Source organism: Anolis sagrei, chromosome 1 (assembly GCF_037176765.1).
Source record: "Anolis sagrei isolate rAnoSag1 chromosome 1, rAnoSag1.mat, whole genome shotgun sequence".
NCBI classification, from domain to species: domain Eukaryota; kingdom Metazoa; phylum Chordata; class Lepidosauria; order Squamata; family Dactyloidae; genus Anolis; species Anolis sagrei.
Genome location: NC_090021.1, coordinates 51593447 through 51614952, shown reverse-complemented (window position 1 = coordinate 51614952; position 21506 = coordinate 51593447). Strand labels below are relative to the sequence as shown.

The window sequence follows — 21506 nt, the reverse complement described above, 5'->3', positions numbered from 1 at the left end:
TAATGAACTCAGGGAAAAGAAAAGCTGTCTGGAATGCTAACTATGAGGATGGAAAACATTTAGTCACCCTTGGAATGATGTGAATGTTTTTCCAGGAAGCTTAAGTAAACTCATATTCAGCAGTCAGGAGGCAGTATTTAACTTTTTTTGGAAGACAGACAACATTCTGTAAAGAACATGGAAACTTTAAAAGTTCATTAAGGAATAGGTTTGTCAGGGGGGAAAAAGAAAGTATTTAACTTGATTTAACAGCTAAATAGAGTTGCTGCTGCTCAGTTCTTTGAATCTGAGAATGTCTTTATAACACTGTAGAGCCAGTATCTTCCATGGTTTGAGTATTGGACTATCACTCTGGAGATCTGGGTTCAAATCCCACTCAGCCATGGAAATTCACTGGGGGACTTTGGGCAAGTCATACTTTCTTAGTCTCAGAAGAAGGCAAAGGCAAATCCCTTCTTAACAAACCTTGCCCAAAAAAAACCCCTCTGTGGAAGGTTTGCCTTAGGGCTGTCGTAAGTTAGAAACAATTTGAAGGCAGATAACTACAAAGTGAACAATAAAATAGATATGTAAAACTTCTCAAAGTAATGTTTGCTCAAGTGGCTTCTATCCAAATGTGATCTATATGAGAGGAAAGACAGTAGTTCTCATGTTCCGGAGATCCTCTACTTCTTTGTCAGTTCATCTTTTCTTGTTCTGCATCACATCCTTTGCTGTTTTGGAGAACCTTGATGTTTCAGGGCTTATTTAGGAGAGCAACTGGGAAGGGAAAGGAAAAGAACACATAAATGGGGTAGAGGTTACTTTTATAGTGGTATTATTGTATATACCAGGCATGAGCAAATTTTGGCCCTCCAGGGCTTCCAGAAATCTCAGCCAGCTTACCAGCTGTTAGTAATTGTGGGAGTTGAAGTCCAAATACCTGGAGGGCCAAAGTTTGCCCATGCCTGGATGTATAAGCCAACCCCGGGTATACATTTAGGTCAGGTTTATGGGCCAAAATTATCAATTTTGATGTGAACCATGAATAAATCAAGGGTTATTCCCCTGAGAGGGGAAAGCACCAGCAGTACCTTAGATGGTAGTCACCCCTGGCCATCACCTCTGCTTTTTTCTTACTTAGGCATACAGAAAGGCCAAAAGCTATGGTGGACATTGTAGAGCAGTGGTTCTCAACCTGGGTCCCCAGATGTTTTTGGCCTACATCTCTCAGAAATCCCAGCCAGTTTACCAGCTGTTAGGATTTCTGGGAGTTGAAGGCTAAAAGCATCTGGAGACCCCAGGTTGAGAACCACTGTTGTAGAGGGTACTCATGCCTTTTTGCCGCTTTACTATGAAGGGGATAGTTCATTTTTTTCATAAGGTTAAGATACAGTACTGACATTGACTGATGGATAAGTTGACCCAGAATTTTGAGGTTAAATATTTTAACTAAGATTTCTAGAATTATCCATGAGTATATACAGTAGTTGTAAGGCACACTCATTTTTAGAACTTAAATGCTTTAAATTTCCCTTTTCTAATTTGGTATTCACTGTTTCTGACTTTTAAATTAAATCCCACTGTATTTTTTTTCTTTTTCGACACAGGTAGTTTTTGTTACAAAATACAATGTATAGTGGCAACTACTTATAACTGGTCACATTCCTGTATAGTAGTACATACGATATGCACCTGTTCACCTTTCACTGTAAAACATTTTTCTCATTTCAATGCTAGAAATACTATCAAAACATGTAGGAAGAGAATATATTGGTTTTATTCCTTTCTTCAGTTTGCAGATTGAATAGTAGTAGTGTTTTTTTTTTAAGGGAGTGGGAATAAAATGCTTTCCGGAAAGAGAGTTTAGAGGTCCCTGCCTGCTGAGTCAGAGGACAACATGAACATATGTTTTTTTGTGTACACCCATCAACTAATCAGTAGGGACTATTCAATCTGGCTCCCTCTTGTCCATCTTTAAGTGGGTGGAAAACCTATTAGTGTTTTGATACAGAGTTGATTCATGGTGTTTTGGTACAGATTTGATTCATGCTGATGGACTTTTGTGTTCTGGAGCAATTCTGTAACTTTCTCATTTCTTGGCATAGAACACAAGGAAGAAAATATTGTTCCTTAGGGATTGTCAGTTATTTTGTTTTTATTTTTAGCAACATTTCTTCTTTTGAATAGCTGTTCCTTTTTATAGTGGACAGTATTTTGCCACCTTGAGTCGCCTTCGGTCTGAGAAAGGCGGGATAGAAATATCGTAAATAAATAAATAAATGTGATGCTTTACACAATGTGGTGTACACAATTTGTGATAATGAAAGATTTAAAGCTATAATGTGGTATATTGTCTTTACTATATATTCTGTTAAGGTACTTCCAGATATATCTATTATTGTTGGATTATTTTATCATGACAGATTTTATGAAGGGTGCAGACTGTTTCTGCCTATATATAATCAGCCTAGTCTGACCCAGTGCACATCGGACCAAAATCTTTATTTCATGTGTGCATTACTGAGGTCTAAGCTGCTGTTGATTGAACCAGGTAAATGTTATGAAAGTGAATTGTAGAGAAAAAGTTGCTAGAAATTGATTCAGTATTTGGCTTATAAGGGGAAAAATAATTATGAAGGGAATCATCAATCAAGTTGCCAATAACAGAAACAATTTATAGAAATTCATGGCATTTTTAAAGAAAATACATATGAAAAACATTGTTTTGTATCTAAGAATAATGCAGAATAGGTATCGGGGATTTGAATATGAAAATTGATAAAAGTCCTAGTATAGCCTTATTATCAATATATAATAATAAGCAATTGGAAAAGGAGGATAAAGAAGCGATAACAAATTTATTAACAATAGCAAGACTGCTTATAGCAAGGAATTGGAAAAAAGAAATGAATATACAAATAGAGGAGTGGTATAAGGAAGCATGAAAATTAGCAATAAATGATAAATTGACATGTATATTAAGGGTTTAAAAAGGTACTTGGAAACAAAGCGACTTTGATGCAGTATGGGGAAAATTTGTTGTGCATGGTTTAAAAAATAAGGAAGGGAAGTTACCGTCACAAGAAGAAAGGAGATTTTGGACAGATGATATGTAAAAACTGGGGCTTGAGACGGGGGGAGGGGAGCACAGTGGTGGGGGAATAAATGGGGGGGAAATGTCTAAGCAAAATAAGAAAATAAAATGTTAAAGAATGGTTGAACAATATGTAACAGCAATAGCACATGTATAACAAATGTAGTAATGGTGATACATTAATAAAAATTATTTCAAAAAAAAACCCGAAGAGGGGTAGTCTTATATGGCGAGTATATCCCAAACTCTATATTTTAACTGGAAAAGTTGGCGGTTGTCTTATACACCCAGTTGTCTTATATGCCGGAATATATGGTATTTTAAAATCCTCTAATTTTTTTTAAAAGATAAGATGTCTTTTAACACATTTAAAAGAGATAGAAAAATAAAATGAAGAATAAAATCATAAGATGAATTTTACAAAAGATTATGGACATGTAGAATATTTCAATGGCTTTTACAGTTACAGTTGCATTCCATTGCTCTCAGTACAGTAGAAGCTTTCTTTACCATAGCCATACTTTTCTATTCATTGTAATCTATAATATTAGCAATCTTCTTTGCCATATCCAGTTCTTTCCTGATTTTGATATTTAGAATTACTTCTAAAATATACAGAGACAGACTGATATTTTCCCACCCCTTGTCTCTTCATCTATGCATTCAGTCTTTCTTCTGCAGTTTATCATGGGCAGCAGTGAAAGGCTAGTATAAATCATGTGATCATACAGGCTTTTTCAAGCTTAACTGTTTGTGTATTCAAATAGCCAGAAGTCTGTCAGTAGCTGAACTGGCTTTATTTGTTGAGTCTTGTCCAGTGGAGTGAAAAGAGCTTAGTTTACCCACTCACCCAAGCTTTTTTTTTCTGCTGCACTTTAGCAGGCAGGGGTGAAATTATGTATTTTGTCTTCTTTTATAACTTATAAAAGGGGTGGGATGATTCGTATCGCTGAAATGTAGACATTGAGGGCTATAACCTCTTTCACAGAAACAGAACAAAGGGGAGAGGTGGGGGGAGTAGCCATATATGTGAAAAACAGTTACATTGCAGAAAAGATGCAAGGCTGCAATCTGGGAAACCAGCTTGAAAGCATCTGGATAAGAATCAAGGGAACCGGGACTCAAAAAGATCTCGTTGTGGGTGGCTACTACAGACTTCCAAGCCAGGATGAAAAACTCGACAAAGCTTTCTGTCAACAGTTGACCAAACAGGCACAAAGAAGAGCTATAGTAGTCATGGGCAATTTCAACTATCCTGATATTTGTTGGAAAACAAACTCAGCCAAGAGTACGAAGTCGAACAAATTCCTTGCTTGCCTTGCAGACAATTTTATGGTCCAGAAGGTAGAGGAGGCAGCAAGGGGATCAGATACTCTCAGTCTCATCCTAACAAATGTTGAGGACCTGATCAATGCAGTTGAAGTGGTCGGATCCTTCGGGGCAAGTGACCATGTGCTCCTCTGCAGTTTGTGATATGAAGGAAGGCCGAAACTAAGACAAGTCAAACCCACATTCTGGACTTAAGCAGAGCTTACTTTTAAAAAATTAAGGAAATACTGAGTGGTATTCCATGGACACCGATACTAAAAGACAAGGGAGTTCAGAATGGAAGTATTTCACGAGTGAAATACTCAAAGCACAGTTGCAAACGATGCCAACAAAGAGAAAAAATATGACAAGTGCAAAAAAAGCCAGAATAGATGTCCAAATAACTTCTAACTGTGCCAAGACTCAAAAGAGACATGCACAAGAAGTGGAAAAGGGGAGAAATCACCAAAGAAGAATTCAAACAAACAACTCCTGTAGGGAAAAAGTTCACAAGGCTAAAGCACAAAATGAGCTCAGGCTTGCCAAGGATATAAAACACAATAAAAAGGGCTTCTTTGGAGGAGATAGGGCCTCTGTGAGGAGAAAATGGGGTGATGCTGACAGGGGATAGGGAATGCCTTCTTTGCCTCAGTCTTCTCATAAAATTAAAATCATCCTCAACCTCAGCAAGATGGATTGCATTAGGGAAAATCCAACCCCAAATTGGAAAGCAAGTCATCCATGAATACCTGGCCACTCTAACAATACTACACCCATGAGTATTGAAGGAACTAACTGAAGTCATTTAGGAACCACTGGCAATATTTGAGAGTTCTTGGAGAACAGGAGAAGTCCCGGCAGATTGGAGAAGGGCAAATGTGGTCCCTGTCTTCGATACCAGGCAAGATTCTAGAAAAGATTGTTAAGGAAGTGGTCTGCAAACAGAATCAGATGCAGTCATTGCTAATAGTCAACATGGATTTACCAAAAACAAGTCGTGCCAGACTAATCTGATCTCTTTTCCCCCCGATAGAGTTACAAGCTGGGTAGATGCAGGGAATGCTGTGGATATAGCATATCTGGATTTCAGTAAGGCCTTCAACAAGGTCCCCCATGACCTTCTGGTAAACAAATTAGTTAAATGTGGGCTAGGTAAAACTATGGTTAGATAGATCTGTAATTGGTTAAGCAAATGAACCCAGAGGGTGCTAACCAATGCTTCCTCTTCATTCTGAAAAGAAGTGAAAAGCGGAGTGCTGCAGGGTTCCTTCCTGGACCCGGTCCTGTTCAACATCTTTATAAATGACTTAGATGAAGGCTTAGAAGGCATGATCCTCGAGTTTGCAGATGACACCAAATTGGGAGGGATAGCTAATACCCCAGAAGACAGGAGCAGAATTCAAAACGATCTAAACAGATTAGAGAGATGGGCCAAAACTAACTGAATGAAATTCAACAGTGACAAATGCAAGATACTCCACTTAGGCAGAAAAAATGAAATGCAAAGATACAGAATGGGAGACACCTGGCTCAACAGCAGTACATGTGAAAAAGATCTTGGAGATCTCGTGGACAGCAAGTTAAACATAATAAAAATGAACTTCGGAACATGGAATGACTTCATGGAATGACTTCATCTTGTGGAAATCATCTATCGGACAGATGGCAAGCTATTTAACCTCAGCAGACTGAAAGCCCAAACCAGGGTTACAACAACATTTGTTATAGAACTCCAGTATGCCTGATGACAACGTCATCTGTGCGCATTCAGAAGAAGACCTACAAGCCACTCTAAACACCTTCGCAGAAGCATACAAGAAACTCGGCCTGTCACTGAACATCGAGAAAACCAAAGCACTCTTCCAGCAGTCACCAGCCAATCTCTCTCCAATGCCAGAGATACAGCTTAATGGTGTAACATTAGAAAATGTTGACCATTTCCGCTACCTTGGCAGCCACCTCTCCACCAAATTCAACATCGACACCAAAATACAACACCGCCTGGGCTCTGGGAGTGCAGCATTTTTCCTAATGAAGCAGAGTGTGTTTGAGGACCGGGACATCCGTAGGGATACCAAGGTGCTTGTTTGTAAAGCTATTGTCCTCCCAACTCTGCTATATGCCTGCGAAATGTGGACTGTCTACCGATGTCACATGCAACTCCTAGAATGATTTCATCAGCGCTGCCTCTGGAAGATCCTGCAAATCTCTTGGTAAGACAAGCGGACAAATGTCAGCGTGCTGGAAGAAGCAAAGACCACCAGCACTGAAGCGATGGTCCTCCGCCATCAACTCTGCTGGACTGGCTACGTTGTCCGGATGCCCGACCAATGTCTCCCAAAGCAGTTGCTCTACTCCGAACTCAAGAATGGAAAACGGAATGTTGGTGGACAGGAAAAGAGATTTAAAGATGGGCTCAAAGCCATCAGTGACATGGAGATTCTTATAGAAAACATTATAATAAATCAATTCTGCAAATAATAAAACCCATAAAAGTGGAGGACCAACTGTATTTTGATATAGGCACCATTTTTTTCAGTAGCTGACATAGTAGTTTCTTCCAAATTATTAAAAACATAGCATTTGTTCTTAAAATTACATTTTAATATGCTTCCCCCCCCCCCCCAATTGGAGGTGAAATACCCTTTTACTGACTGACTTAAATGCAAGACTTTAGGTCTTGTGAATCTTAAACTCATAGGAATTCCCTTTTAAACAACTATGTACAGAACAAAATAAAAATTAAACAAGTATTAATGTAAAACAAAAGAAAAGAAGAAAAAACAAACAATTTGTTTATTAAATTTATTATTTTATAACACAATTCCGTACCACCCTTTATCATTGGAGGTCTAGGCAGCGTGATGTAAACAATCTAAAACATCATGCCTAATTTAAACAAGATGAAGACATACTAAAAATATCAACAGCTAAACCACTTTAAAAATGACAGCAGTTTAAAATCCCTGTATAGATATACTTTAAAATAAATTCGTCCCCAAAGGCTATAATAAAAATCCCTGTTTTGACTTGCCACCAGAAAGAGACCACCTTTGGTGTCAGTCAACTCAAAGAATCTCATTGGTATTGTCTTGGTAATGTATTTCTCCAAAATAATTCACATATTTTTATCTTCTCTTATTCCTCTTTCAACTTTATACAAGATTTACTGACTCCAACATAGTGTGGCTATGTTTTTGTAAGAGAGAAAAATAAGGATTGATCCCACAAATGTATTTCCATTTATATATTATCCCCATTTATAGCAAACAGTGCTAATCCAAGCCATTTGTGTGGGTTTTTCCCTTAAATTCCACAAAGCTGGATGGTTCCCAGTATAAATACTTTGAAAAACTACTTCCCACTGCTTCTAAAATCAAACTAATCCTTTTACCCACTGTTCCCAGAATTCAGTAACTATTAGACATTCTTTATATATGTTCCCTCTCTTCTGCAACTTTAACAGGATTCAGTACTAAATAACTCTTACTAAGCTATTCCACTAAAAACTAACAGATTTTGTGTAGAATATATCAAACTATCTATATATATTTAAGAGTCAAAGTAGGTTTGTGTGTGTGTTTGTATTTGTATGCATGTAGGTTTGTTTAATTCCACAAAGGCCCTGATCAAACTTGGTACACATTCAATCATGATGCCAAAAATACTGATGGGTTTTCAACTGGTAAAGGATGACAGGTCTTGTAGTCCAGCCACATCCAGAGAGCTGCATTAATCCCACCCACAATTGATCTGAACCAAACTTGGAACAAATATATTTCATGATCCAACTTTAAATACTAGCAGGGTTAGGGGCACTTTGTAGATGATGATGGGAGTTGTATTCCAGCCACATTCAGAGAGCCGTGTTATTACTACCCACAACAGGAGGTGCAACTCTCCTTGTAACCTCTCCTTGGCAGGTTGAGGAAGATGGGAGTTGTGGCTCAACAAGACATCTGCGCCATTTGACCAGTTAGGAGGAGAGCTCTTAGTTGCAGTCTGGCAAAATCTGGGGCTGGTGGGATTTGAAGCCCTGTCAGATCTGAGGCAGATGGGAGCTGTCGGTCATTAACTGTACAATTTTATAAAAGATCCCATGATATGGGTATGCATTTTCTAATGGGACTATTGATAAAATCAGAAAGCAAACAATGAGTATTTCTAATAAATAGCATTATAAAATGCCTATCCCAAGCAACACTAGGTATATATTCAAATTTTAAGACAGTTACGGAACATGAACATTTACATTAATCTTCCCAATGAAGGTTACTCGGAAATTTGCTAGTATTAAAAATAATCGTCTTAAGTTACTAATAAAAATATAGAAATCAGATTTTTTTTGTCATAATACACTGCATATAGTAATATTCTTTTTGATTGAGGAATATTAAATCACTTGCTTTCTTTTATTCTACTAATGGAAATATTCTATATAGAATCATAGAATCAAAGAGTTGGAAGAGACCTCATGGGCCATCCAGTCCAACCCCCTGCCAAGAAGCAGGAATATTGCATTCAAATCACCCCTGACAGATGGCAGCCAAGCACAGACTTATTTCTGTTGTGTACAAATAAATTCTAAAAGTACTTGAAATTATTAACATGTTAGTAATTAGTGTAGTGGACCATATTCTTGCATATATATTTTTTACAAATGAAAATTTATTATTAAACTTCCTCAAATTTCCCCTAAAGTTCTGTTGGTTTGTAGGCCATACATATTTTGATTGTGACCCACAAGAGCCTACATAGGTCCCTATAAAACATAGGTTTTACTGGGAAACCTGCATTGAGTATACAACAAAGCACGTGTCATGTACATCATGACCTTCCAGAAACATCTGCTTGAATTGTTCTTACTTGACAACATATTTATAATTTCACATCAGATATACCTGAAAAAAATGTTTGCTAACATCTACTCTCTTTGCTGCGTGTACTGGCCTGTAAATGTACCAAATGAACTTCAAAACTAATTACAACAATTAAGTTAAGAATAAAGGGCAGGTTTTTATGAAGTTCTGTGTCTGTTCTGGAAATACAGAATTGCACCTGCCTCAGTCATTAAGTATGTTTGTCACATCGAGCATTCATGTCAAATCTTGTATTACTGACAAATGTATAGCTGAGAAATAATAATGACAGGGTTTTTGCTTATGATTATACATGAATATATAATGTATCGTTACCTGAAGAGCAATAGGATTTGTTTAAAAAGGTAACACATGCATGAAAAAATCTCAGACTCATATCAAGTGATCATTATGGCCTGGGAAATTAAAATATAGTTGTGCTGCAAGTATTGTCAAACTTTTTTTTTACCTCGCTGTTTTTAACAATGGTATAATCTGCCTTGAGAAGCAAGGAGAGATGGGTAATAAATTATTATTGTTATTATTGATTACATTTTTCACACATGTTTTTTCCCAACAAGCATTTCCACTAATTATTTTGATATAACATCATTTTTCTTGTGTAATGTTCAAATTTATAATACTATATTCTTTGTTTCTTTGCTAGAGCCAACATACATCACAATAGGTCCACCCACATGTTATCCTCTAATGAACTGCACATTAACTGAGATGGATTGTGTTTACGATTTCAGAGTAGACCAAAATGGTTGTCGCATCTGCCAGTGCAAAACAAGTAAGTATACATATGGCATTGAATTCCCAGTTTCAAAAAACATCAGTTGACCAAATCAGTTTCAAAATGTTAACAATATCATTTTGATTTTTCTTCAATATTGAATCACCTCATACACAAACTTACTCATTCTTGATTGTTCATCAGGTTTCAGTGGGACAATGCATTTCTGCCATTACCTATGTAATACAAACAGGTTATTAAAGAGTTTTTTTATCTTTTTATATGAGGCTTCCCAAGCCCAAAGATATGCAGCAGAGGCATTTCTCTCTATCACTTCATCTTCAGAGCTACTATTGGTGGAAACACAGGAAAAAGCTTTTTTAGCTGCTCCCACATTTTGGAACTCATTCCCTAGGGAACTTAGAATGGCTCCTTCTTTTTGTGATAGGTTAAGTGCTTCCTTTCCAGAAAGCTTTTGGAAACTGATTTTAACAAAAATTGCTTTTTTGTTGTTTTTAATTTTTTTTAAGTAAGATTTTAATTTGTTTGAATTATATTATTATTAAATCTTGATTTTGTATGTTTCAATATGTATTTATTGTATAATATTTCTTTGCAAGATGCCTTGAATACTAGCTTGGGAGAAAGGTAGGACATAAAGTTTTGGATGGATGATGGAAATACATTGTATTTGTACTTAGAAGCATATTTGTGTCACATTTTAAGGTACTGCAGATATGGTTTCGTACCAGTACAACTTTATAAAGTATTGAGTCACTTAGACAGCCCTATCCATGGATAAAGAACGTTTTCGTTGCCATCCTGGGCTGCTGATGCCAACATACTTCAAATGCTGTTGCATCACCCTGAATATGCCCCATCTCATCTGATTTTAGAAGCTGAGCGGGGTCAAACATGGTTAATACTTGGATAAAATGACACAAAGGAATGCCAAGAATCTCATGATTGAGCTAGGAAACAACTCTGTTTGAAAACTTGAAGTGCTGTTGCCAATTGAAGTTGACAGTACTAAGTTAGATGGACCCATGATCTGACTCAAAATAAAGCAGTTTGCAGTATTCCTCTGTTCAGTTAACTTGTCAGGGCTCATGAAGTCTCAAAAAATAAGTGAGAAATTGTATGTGACTACTTACTTAGTTACTGCTGCTCTTCATTGGGATGTTTCAAGGTCAAACTTTTTGAGATATATCAGCATGAGGAAAGAATCATCTCCAGTTTAAACCCTACTTCCAACAGTCCAGAAAAAATATACTAAGCAATTAAAGTTATTTATTTTGTGAGAATGGAGGACTTGTATGCTGCTATCACATTTGGAGGAATACGTTATTGTAGTATTGCTGGCAAATTTATAGGAAAACTAATATAGATTGATTCCGTATCTAAACCATACACTTAGGATCAGTGGAATTCTTATCTTCACAGCTACCAATCCATTACAAAATCCATAACTCTATTCCCCATCATACTCTCTACTTTTTAGAAATTGAACTAACTCCTACATTTTAGGATTAAAACATTATGAAAGGAAGTAAACTGTTACTCTTTAAATAATAGATGGAGTTTCTTAAATAAATTTAGATGAAACTGAGCTTCGAACAAGGTGGCAGATAAGAACGCTATTTTTAACAGTGAATGATGGTATTATCTTTTAAGTTGAGATCATGTAGTTTTCGGGTCACAAGTCCCTTTTGTCCAAAGTGCCATACGGAAAAGGCACCTCAAACAAGGAAACACTAGAGAAGCTGTGATGTTCTCAGTTAAAATGTGTGGCCGCTATTTGTTCTAACTTCCTAGTTAAGATTTCAGTCTTCTGGTTTCTGCAGGATACACATAGGTAGTTTTAAGCAAACTCCATCTATTATTTAAAGAGTAACAGTTTACTTCCTTCCATAATTCTAAAATGTAGGAGTTAGTTCAATAGATTATGCCCTATATGTCAGCATCCACTCGCATAAATAAGTTTGCAGATCCTGGAAAATACTTTTTCCAGCTTCAAATAATTTGCAATCTTGAACTTGACACAAGTGAAACAGAAAAGATGTAGTGACAATAGAGTAGGCAAGACACCAAAATGTGATCACTGCTCTTGGTTGTGCTTTATTCCAGGCTTGATTATGTTAGAGGCAGTGCAAGTAATTTGTCAAAGGCTTTATGGAAAAAGTAGCCTTGAGAGTGGGTATGGATTAGAAAGATACAAGGTGGTGTGATTTGAGTTTATTCGCATAATGTGAGACCTTGAGAAAGTCATGCTTTCTCAGTTTCAAAGGTAGGTAGTGGCATGCACACACACCCTCTGAACGAATTGCACCTGGAAAATCCCATGATAGATTTGGCATAGGTTACTGTGAGTCAGAAAATACTGCAGAATGGTCAAAGATTGTTACAATGGAATGTCAGATCACAGCAGTATATAGTACTAGCTGTACCCGGCCACGCATTGCTGTGGCCCATTGTGGAGAAATGGGAAAGAAAGAAAAGAGGAAGAGCTGGTTTCTATACTATCAATACACAACTGAAATGGCAAAGTGTCAACCTAATATAGGCCCGTTTCAGTCTCCTTGAGGCCAAAGGGTTATATGGACATAGATTGCTTTGGTAGGTGTCTTGTGTTCAAATTTGGTGTCAATTTGTCCAGTGGTTATTAAGTTCTGTTAATCCCACAAACGAACATTACATTTTTATTTATATAGGTAAATTCAGTGATTGCTTCTTCCTTGTATATGGTCCTTGAGAAAGGCTACATTTTGAACAGAGAAGCTACAAGCAGTGAGGGAGTCAACCATTCTATCAAATCCTTTTGCCCACATGCTCTGCTTTATAATATCACATGCAGAGATTCAAAACATTGGTCTTTAAAACCTCCCTATTAAAGCACACTCCACACATGCCAGGAGTTCAAGCAGTATCCAAGCTTTGGGAGTCTGACATTGGGTTGACCCCATTAGGATCCAAGGATCCTCAGCCTGGACAGCAGAACTGTTAGCATCAACACTCTGTAATGTACATGTATTATCACTTTAAGCTACCCTAGAAACGTTAGTCCAAAAATCAGTCTGAAAACCAGAGTCACTGTTCAGTGTAACCTTAACTCTTATTAAATACCCATCTTCTTCTCTAAGTGGAATGGTGAAAAATGAGAGCTTAGTTAATTGTGGGAGAAGTCCCAACCCCTCTACTTCTCAACTATAGCACCCCATCTGGCCTTTTTGAATGCCTATGCAAAGAAATTGTGAAGGTAGTCAGGGGCGGTTAGCCCCCTGAGTTGGCATTGGTGTTTTCTCCTCTATTCTCAATAACTCCTAGCTTATCCATGTTCATATCAAAACCCATAATTTGGCCCCAAAACCCGTCTTTGACTTATAAGTGAAGTTATATTCATGAATTATACATGAATGTGTGTGGTGGCTTATTTCACTATCTGTGTACATCTATGCCTTGTGAAATTGGTGGAACTAACTGGAAAATCTGTTCAGTAACATGCCAATTCGTACAGGAAAGTCTAGGACTTTGAAAACGTTAATTATCAGAAGCAGCAAATCTCAGAGTTTCTAAATACACATCCAGAAGGAATGGTTGCAAGGTATGCCAGGGAGACAAAGGGGACAGTTGGACCTAAAGCTGAAGATTCTGGAAACACAGAAGCATGTAGGTGAAGGAGTTAGACTAGGTCAGGAGTAAAAAAAAAAAGAAAAAAGAAAAAAAAGAACTAATTGGATTCCAGGGATCTGGAGCTGTTTTTAAAGGTCTTTTTCTCTGTCATATCATGCACAATTAATGTACGACTATAAATACAAATGAGTCGGCCAAAAGTACAAGCTTATCCAAATGGAACAAGAAAAGCTAAAGGATGGCAGTCTTTTATTCAGTTTTTTAAAATAAATAACGTTTCATTATCATTCAAAGTTCAGACTTCCTGTTAAATGATTCAGAATTGAATAACATAAAATTGTATACTAGTTCAAAATAAATGGGAAGCAAAATTATAAGTGCACTGTTACATTGTTTTGAGATTTTAATGTGTGCATGTAAATGCATAATTAAGCAAATTGGAGTATATGGGCAAAATCCACACTATGTAACATCTCTAATGCCAAGGTAGTCTTCATTGTTATGTATATTTCTTTCTGAGATGAGTGTTATTAGTCTTTGCTAAACTCCATGTGTTTTTTTACAGGAGAGGAAATGTGTAATGATCTCATGTCAGGTTGTTCTTTGGATTGTGCCTTCGGTTTCCAGACTGATGCCCACGATTGTAAGATCTGCCAGTGCCGCCCAAGACCAAAGAAATGCAAACCAATAGCATGTGACAAGGACTGTCCATATGGATACTTGTACGTATGCTTACATTATACTCATGGATAGAAAATAAGATGTTTTAAGTGAACAAGTATATTTTTGAATGAAGAAGCTGTAAAATAACAGTAGAATTTCCTTTTGATTATACACACCAAAAACTGCAGTCCTACCTTCCACCTATTTGGTCAACCAAAATGGATTGACCATACATTCTGTGTATGGATTCTTCCAGTTTCTTTTTTTTTTTAAGTCCACTAAATATTTTTAAGAAAGTACCTATTAATGTTCATTTTTAATATTGTTTTATCTTTAGTGAAATGCACTTTGTCATATTCACTATTAATTTTCTCAGTCCTTTGGTATATTACATTAAAGGAAAAAATTCAAAAAAAAAAAACCAGATAATTAAAAAAATGAACTGATGTACTCTTTTACAAGACTTCAATATTTATATGGCTTCCTTCCAGCTTTATTGGATAGTAGATCTCTTTACATTTTTCTGGTTAGAAAGATAAGAGTAATCTCTATGCTTTCTTTTAAGTTTACAGTAGTTTTAGTTAATAAAAACAGAATTTCAGAATGTTTTAGATGTGATCCCAGTACCTCATGCCTAACAATATGCCAGCTCAATTCTTAGCTATTTTATGTTTTGTTATTATTTATACATCTCAACTAAACTCGGAGTCAGAAATAAATATTAAAGCTAGTAAAAGCTACAATACCAAAAAAAAAAAGTTGAAAGGACGTGTTTAGTCCTTCCTACTCCAATGAGTCAGGGGACTGTTTTCAGCACTTTGATATATTCTTCTGGAATCTTCTCTTCACCTTATCATATTTAACACACCATGAATGTGCTGGGAGTTGTCTAAGTGTTGTTGCCAATATATAAATTATGTTTTAAGAGATTTCTCTTTTCCCTATCTGTCCCAAGAGACTATTGAAATATACGACAATGGTCTTTGTTGTAGTAGCATTAAGGATGTGCTTAACACAGCTGTGTACAAAGATGTAGGCAACAGACAGCTTCTCACCTTTCTCCCAGTTTGAGAATAGTAAATAAACCTGTTTGGCACTACTTACCTAAAAGATTTGTTTTCATAGTCAGGAAGTGTTGGGGTGGTCAGATAATGCCATTGATTCTGAGTGTGTACATATCTTTTGTCTAGTACACTCTTTGGCCTAAATCTAGTTTCTTCTTTCAACTGGAATGCACCCATTTAATCAGTGGGATTAAATGAGTGCTTATTTACCATACAGCAGGTTTACTAGTTTGGAAACCAACATCTGAATTTAGTATATTGTATCTAGAGAAATCAGATCTAGCTATTGTGAGGGCTATTTTTTAAAATCAGAACTACAAGATTCATAATCAATGACAAAATGCAAAAGACATACAAATAATCTAAATCTATGAATCTGTTTTGTGTATCAGAGCACAGATGAGCTCCCAGTACAAATGTTTACTCCCAGTTACTGCAAAATTCTTAAACCAGTCTATGAGGCGGGGGAGCACGTTGTTGTTACTGTTGTTAAATAGTTTGGGGACTCAGAACACATTCTGACCCACAGCAAATCAACCAGGGGTATACTTTCTGCTTACCCTTCCTTAGTTACACGAAGACCAGATTCTGCCATTGGTCCAGAATGCAGCATCCACAATTCTGACCAAATTGGTCTATAGCAGTGGTTTTCAACCTATTGGTCCCAAGGTGTTTTGGCCTTCAACTCCCAGAAATCCCAGCCAGTTTACCAGCTATTAGGATTTCTAGGAGTTGAAGGCCAAAACATCTGGGGACCCACAAGTTGAGAGCCACTGGTCTATGGCAACATGTGACTGATGTCTTAAGAGCTATACTTGTATTTTGTCTGTTTCCAAGTTCAAGATCATTTTTTAATCTTCATACATAGATTCATACAATCTTTTTAATCTTTTTAATCTTCTTAACCTCCATCCATTAGGATTGGATGGTACAAACATTTACTCCACTGACAACATCAAAAGATTGGGTGGGACAGTTCTTATCCCAGGCATTTTTTTAGTTTTTAAAATCTGCATGTCATGAAGTTAGATAGTAATGAATTTTGGAGACATTGTTTCTAATCACAAGTGACAATGTGGCAGAGTGCTTAATTTTAGATCCAGTTATGGATGGATTCTTCAACAAAACATGAGTAGTCTAAAATGTTCTATCCTGAAATGTGATCAATCATTTTTACTTTTAAAAAGAAACATTGTCAATGTTATCCTTTAATGTAACATTTTATAGGTAACACATTGTTTCCAATCTGTAGATAAGAGTAGTTTTTTTCCCCGGGAAAGAAATAACACTCTCTTCATCTTAATTTAAGGAAGTCTGGGAAGAAAACAGCACATTGTTCTGTAGTTCAGTCAGTCTGGATCTGTAGAGGCACCCCATCTAGTGGATAAGAGAATGGTTGCACTTGAACATTTGATAATGCATTATGCCTGGAATTAGATTCTTGGTTCTCTTTTTGCCCTTATCTGGGAAAATGAACCTAGAGAGTTGGAGCTACATAATTTCTCAGTCTGCAATCTAGTTTTATTACATAGTATGTGTGTTATATTTATCTTTATAAATATGGATATGTTTTGTTTAATAAAGATATTTTCAAAGAAATAACATTCCTGAGATTGTAATAATCTGAATTGATGATGAAACATTTTCATGGTCAGTTAATAATACAGGCCTCATCTAAAAGATTTATTCTGAAATAGTGTCTTCATTTTTAAATCTAGAATGTGGAGAAAATATTATAAATTCATAAACAGCCATTTGGTACTCAGAAATAAATCTCACTGTGTCCAAAGAGGTTTTTGTGCCACTCTCTAGCAAATAATTCAGAGGTGTATCGGTGCTAACTCAGAATATAGTGGTTCTTGTAGCATCTTGGTGTCAGAGAACAAAATTGGTAGCCTGTCTACTTCCTCAGATATCTACCCAGTGAGTTCAGCATTACGGTTTTGGACCAAAGAAGATGAGAGAAGTTATGGTTTTAGTTCTGTTATTTTGGTCTTTAAAGTTGGTCTTTAACGGTTAAGTTGGTCATCTTATTCTAAGATGCCATTTTCCTAGTACATCACAATTCATGGCACAAAAAAATTTATATTGAACAGAAATATTGTTTAGACTTAAGATTGGGGGGTGGGGGCGGAATCAGAAATTTCACAAATTATTTTACTCATCCAGGAAGAACAAGCATGGATGTGAAATCTGTCGCTGTAAGAAATGCCCAGAACTTTCATGTGGCAAGATGTGTCCAATGGGATTCCAGAAAGATAATCAAGGATGTCTTATCTGCAAATGTACAGGTAGAATATATCAGTCTCATTGCTGTTTTGTGTCTTCTCTTTCGCTCTGCTTTTGTTCTGTTTTAAATTGAAGACTATTTTTTCTTCTCACATGGAAATCGATCAGGAAGTAAAGCATACTTGTATATATTGAATATGTATGTCATTGAATGCTCACTTTGTGGTCACTATTTAAATGTATACATGTTTTTATGAACATTGTAATAAATGCATGTGTGGTTTTATGAAATGTATCATGAGCCTAAATACCCTAAAGGCACTCAGCTAAGCAGAGGCAGCCCTAATTAGTACTTGAATGGGAGACTGCCAAAAATTGGTGCAATAGACCATGTTTTGTTGGATGGAACTAGAAAACTTACCTCTGAATATTTCTTGTCTAAGAAAATACTATAAAATTCAGGCGGTCACCATAAGGCAATAGGTGACTGGAAGGGCACACTCACGAACTTCAAAGTGTGTGTCTTTTCAAAACAACATGTGTCCATTCAATTGTCATTTTCAGGATGTGCAAGATAGATGCCCCATCTAGTCCAAGTTTAGAATCCACTTTCAACTGTAAATAAGACTATGAAATACAGAAACTGAAATAAGGATATTGACTTGCTGGATTTTTTTAATTGAATCCAGTTCATTTTTTTTCTGTTTTATCTCTGGATGAAGAAGTGCATCTTCAGCATGGGTTTTATGTCTTCAGCAGGAGTAGAATTGAGCTATGGTACAAATCTTTTTGGACTACAACTCTTTTTAAAAAAAATAATCTTTATTGAATATTTTTCATAATACATAATAAAAACTTTAAAATCATATAAAGAAAAAAGAAGAAGAGAGAAGAAAAACAAAGAAAGGAAAATGTAGTAGTAGTATATTGTGTAAGGAGGGAGAAAAGGATAATGGGTAAAAGGGAAAGAGGTGAGAGAGGAAAAGGAGAGGAAAGATGGGGAGAGGGAAGAAAGAAGAAAAGAAAAAGAAAGATAGGGAGAAAGGGGAAATTGTGTTGTCCTCTGTCCTGCTTCTACAAGGAAAGATTATTCCTTTTCCTTCTTTTTCAACCTTTATTGTTCTTCTCATCTTCTTTCTCCCTTTCTTCTGTACATTCTCCTTTTGCAATGTGGTCTTTTGCCAGTGGTGGGAATGGTGGGAGTTGTAATCCAGTAAATATGTAGTCTGTTGAACTTGCCGATGCTGTATTAAGTGCTTATCAATATGACTTAATTGTTCCATTAGTAAAATTAATATCGGAAGATTAATCTAGGTGAGTAATGCCATACTAAAGAATTGAATCTTTTTTTAATTGTATACAGAATTACCAGCCACTGTAATTCCACCAGCTAAAGCAGGTTCTTGCCTGTCTGTGGATGGGCATCGTCATGAAAATGAGGAAAGTTGGCATGATGGTTGCCGTGAGTGTTACTGTCTTAATGGCCGGGAGATGTGTGCTTTGATCACCTGTTCAGTACCAAACTGTGGGAATCCTACCATACATCCAGGACAATGTTGTCCATCGTGTCCAGGTACTAATCTGTATTGCATTGTTAAGAACATCTTAATTTTCATCTGTATGTCTCATTTGCTTAGGATGACCTAATAGTACATGCAGAGCTTGGGAAGTTACTTTAAAAAGTAATGTGGTATGTTACTTGTGGATCTCTTACTGTTCACACATTCTCCATAAGGAATTCAGGAGACAGCTATTGTTTACCTTGCCTGTTGTAGAAACGCATGCATACATGTATACACACACAACAGACCTCTACCTTACCCAACTTGAGCTTTATTTCATTGTTTATTGAAAATAGGCTACTGCAGCCTAACACCAGAAGTCTGCTTTTCCAACTCTTCTTCACCATCTTCTAAGACAGTGGCTCCCAACCTTTAGTTCTCCGGTTGTTCTGGACTTCAGATTCCATAATTCCTTACAGCTGATAAGCTGGCTGGAATTTCTGGGAGGTGAAGTCCAAAACAACTGGAGAAACAAATGTTGGGAATCACTGTCCTAAATAAAATAAATACCAATGCTTCTTTTTTAATTTTAAAAAAGGTTCCAATATTCTTGGAAGGAGGACAGCTGTGGAAGGCTAGTGGGCTAAAGGACCATATACTAATCCCCAAGAGAGCTTGGAGGGCCACACCACCTATCCTCCACCCCTATGAAAAAAGGGTCTCACCCCTAAAATTTCTCTTAGGGAATTTTTTTCATGTTCTTCAACCTTCCTGGGCTCTTGCAGATTCAGAGAAGCCCCTTTCAATAATCAGAAGTTGAGATTCTTTCTTGTTCAATTCCTATTTCAAAAAAGACCTCTCTGGGGTCTGAATTGGTCCAGGAGTCCACAAAACATGATTAAAGTGTCCCCCACATTCCCTTATATATATATTTTTGAGAAAAATACACCTCTTATTTAATAGAAAACTGATGCAATTTCTTCTTGTTTTTTATTTTGTTTTCACAGATGAATCAATTGTGGAGAAGCCAGAACTCAGTGGTCCTACCATCTGCTATGTTCCAGGAGGAGACTATTTTGTGGAAGGAGATACATGGAACATTGATTCTTGTACACAATGTACATGTCACAATGCACGAGTTTTGTGTGAGACAGAAGTCTGCCCACCACTTCTTTGTCGAAATCCCACCCGTACTCAGGACTCATGCTGTCCACAATGTCCAGGTTAGCATGAAGTAACAGCCTTCAACTTGAATTTCCAAACTATTAGTTTTCTCTACACAGGTTCTGTCTTGAAATGTCATCTAGATTTATCAATAACGAAATAAGCTGATCATTACTGAACAAAAATATTTGTAGCTTAAATATGAAAAAAGAAAGGCAAACCTAGAAGCTTTAATATAAATTATGTGAGTGATAGCTAAAGTAAAAAATCAGAGACTACCATATAAGAACTAGGTCTTAAATTGAAAAAGCAGCCATAATATTCAAAATGGAGAATTTGTTTGTTTATTTATTTATTTATTTATTTACGACATTTATATGCCACCCTTCTCACCCCGAAGGGGACTCAGAGTGGCTTACAAGTAAAAAGTAAATACAATATATTATATTATTACCATAGCACAACATTAATATTATATATTACATTGTACTGTAACATTATACTATTGGAGCCCCTGGTGGCACAGTGGGTTAAACCCCTGTGCCGGCAAGACTGAAGACCGACAGGTCGCAGGTTCGAATCCGGGGAGAGGCAGATGAGCTCCCTCTATCAACTCCAGCTTCTCATGCGGGGACATGAGAGAAGCCTCCCACAAAGATGATAAAAACATCAAATTATCCGGGCGTCCCCTGGGCAACGTCCTTGCAGAAGGCCAACTCTCTCACACCAGAAGTGACTTGCAGTTTCTCAAGTCACTCCTGACATGACCAAAAAAAAAACAGCATTATACTGTAGTATTTTTAATCAGAAGAACTAATTTTAATTAAACACTTCTTAATTGTGGTTAACATACTAGGAACTGTCTTAGGGGTTGCATGGGTTCCCTAACCAGTCATGATTTAGGTGAATCAGACACGATTGAGTGAGAGCAAAAATGTAGTAAGTGACTATTTACATCTCTGCATGAGAAGCAGACAAGGTAATGAATGAGGTGAGAGTAGAATATACACACACACCTTACATATTTATTGACCTAAATTGCAGAATGCTTGAATTGTACAGATGTACTATAAATGCATTGAAAAATGCCGAAATTCCAAAACCCTGATCTGCATTTGATATCATGGAATGATAAGTCTTTAATTAAATATTTTATTATGAAAGGTAAGGTAGCAGCTGCAGTTAATCCAAAGATAATTCTTGGGTTCTTCAGTGAACAGTGCAAATTTAAATTTAGTTTATCCAATCCAAGGTTCTACAAATGGTAGAAAA

General features: G+C 36.6%; 1 protein-coding gene across 4 annotated transcripts in view; it reads left to right on the top strand.

The window, feature by feature from the left end:
• CRIM1 (cysteine rich transmembrane BMP regulator 1) overlaps positions 1-21506 on the top strand; it is a 128483-nt gene that overhangs the window by 94081 nt on the left and 12896 nt on the right. For all 4 annotated transcript variants that reach the window (XM_067464553.1, XM_067464547.1, XM_067464549.1 and 1 more), the window contains 5 exons: positions 9911-10039; positions 14178-14334; positions 17509-17630; positions 18932-19141; positions 20078-20293. In XM_067464553.1, coding sequence (XP_067320654.1) covers positions 9911-10039; positions 14178-14334; positions 17509-17630; positions 18932-19141; positions 20078-20293 — 834 coding nt within the window. The remainder of the gene's footprint in view (positions 1-9910; positions 10040-14177; positions 14335-17508; positions 17631-18931; positions 19142-20077; positions 20294-21506) is intronic.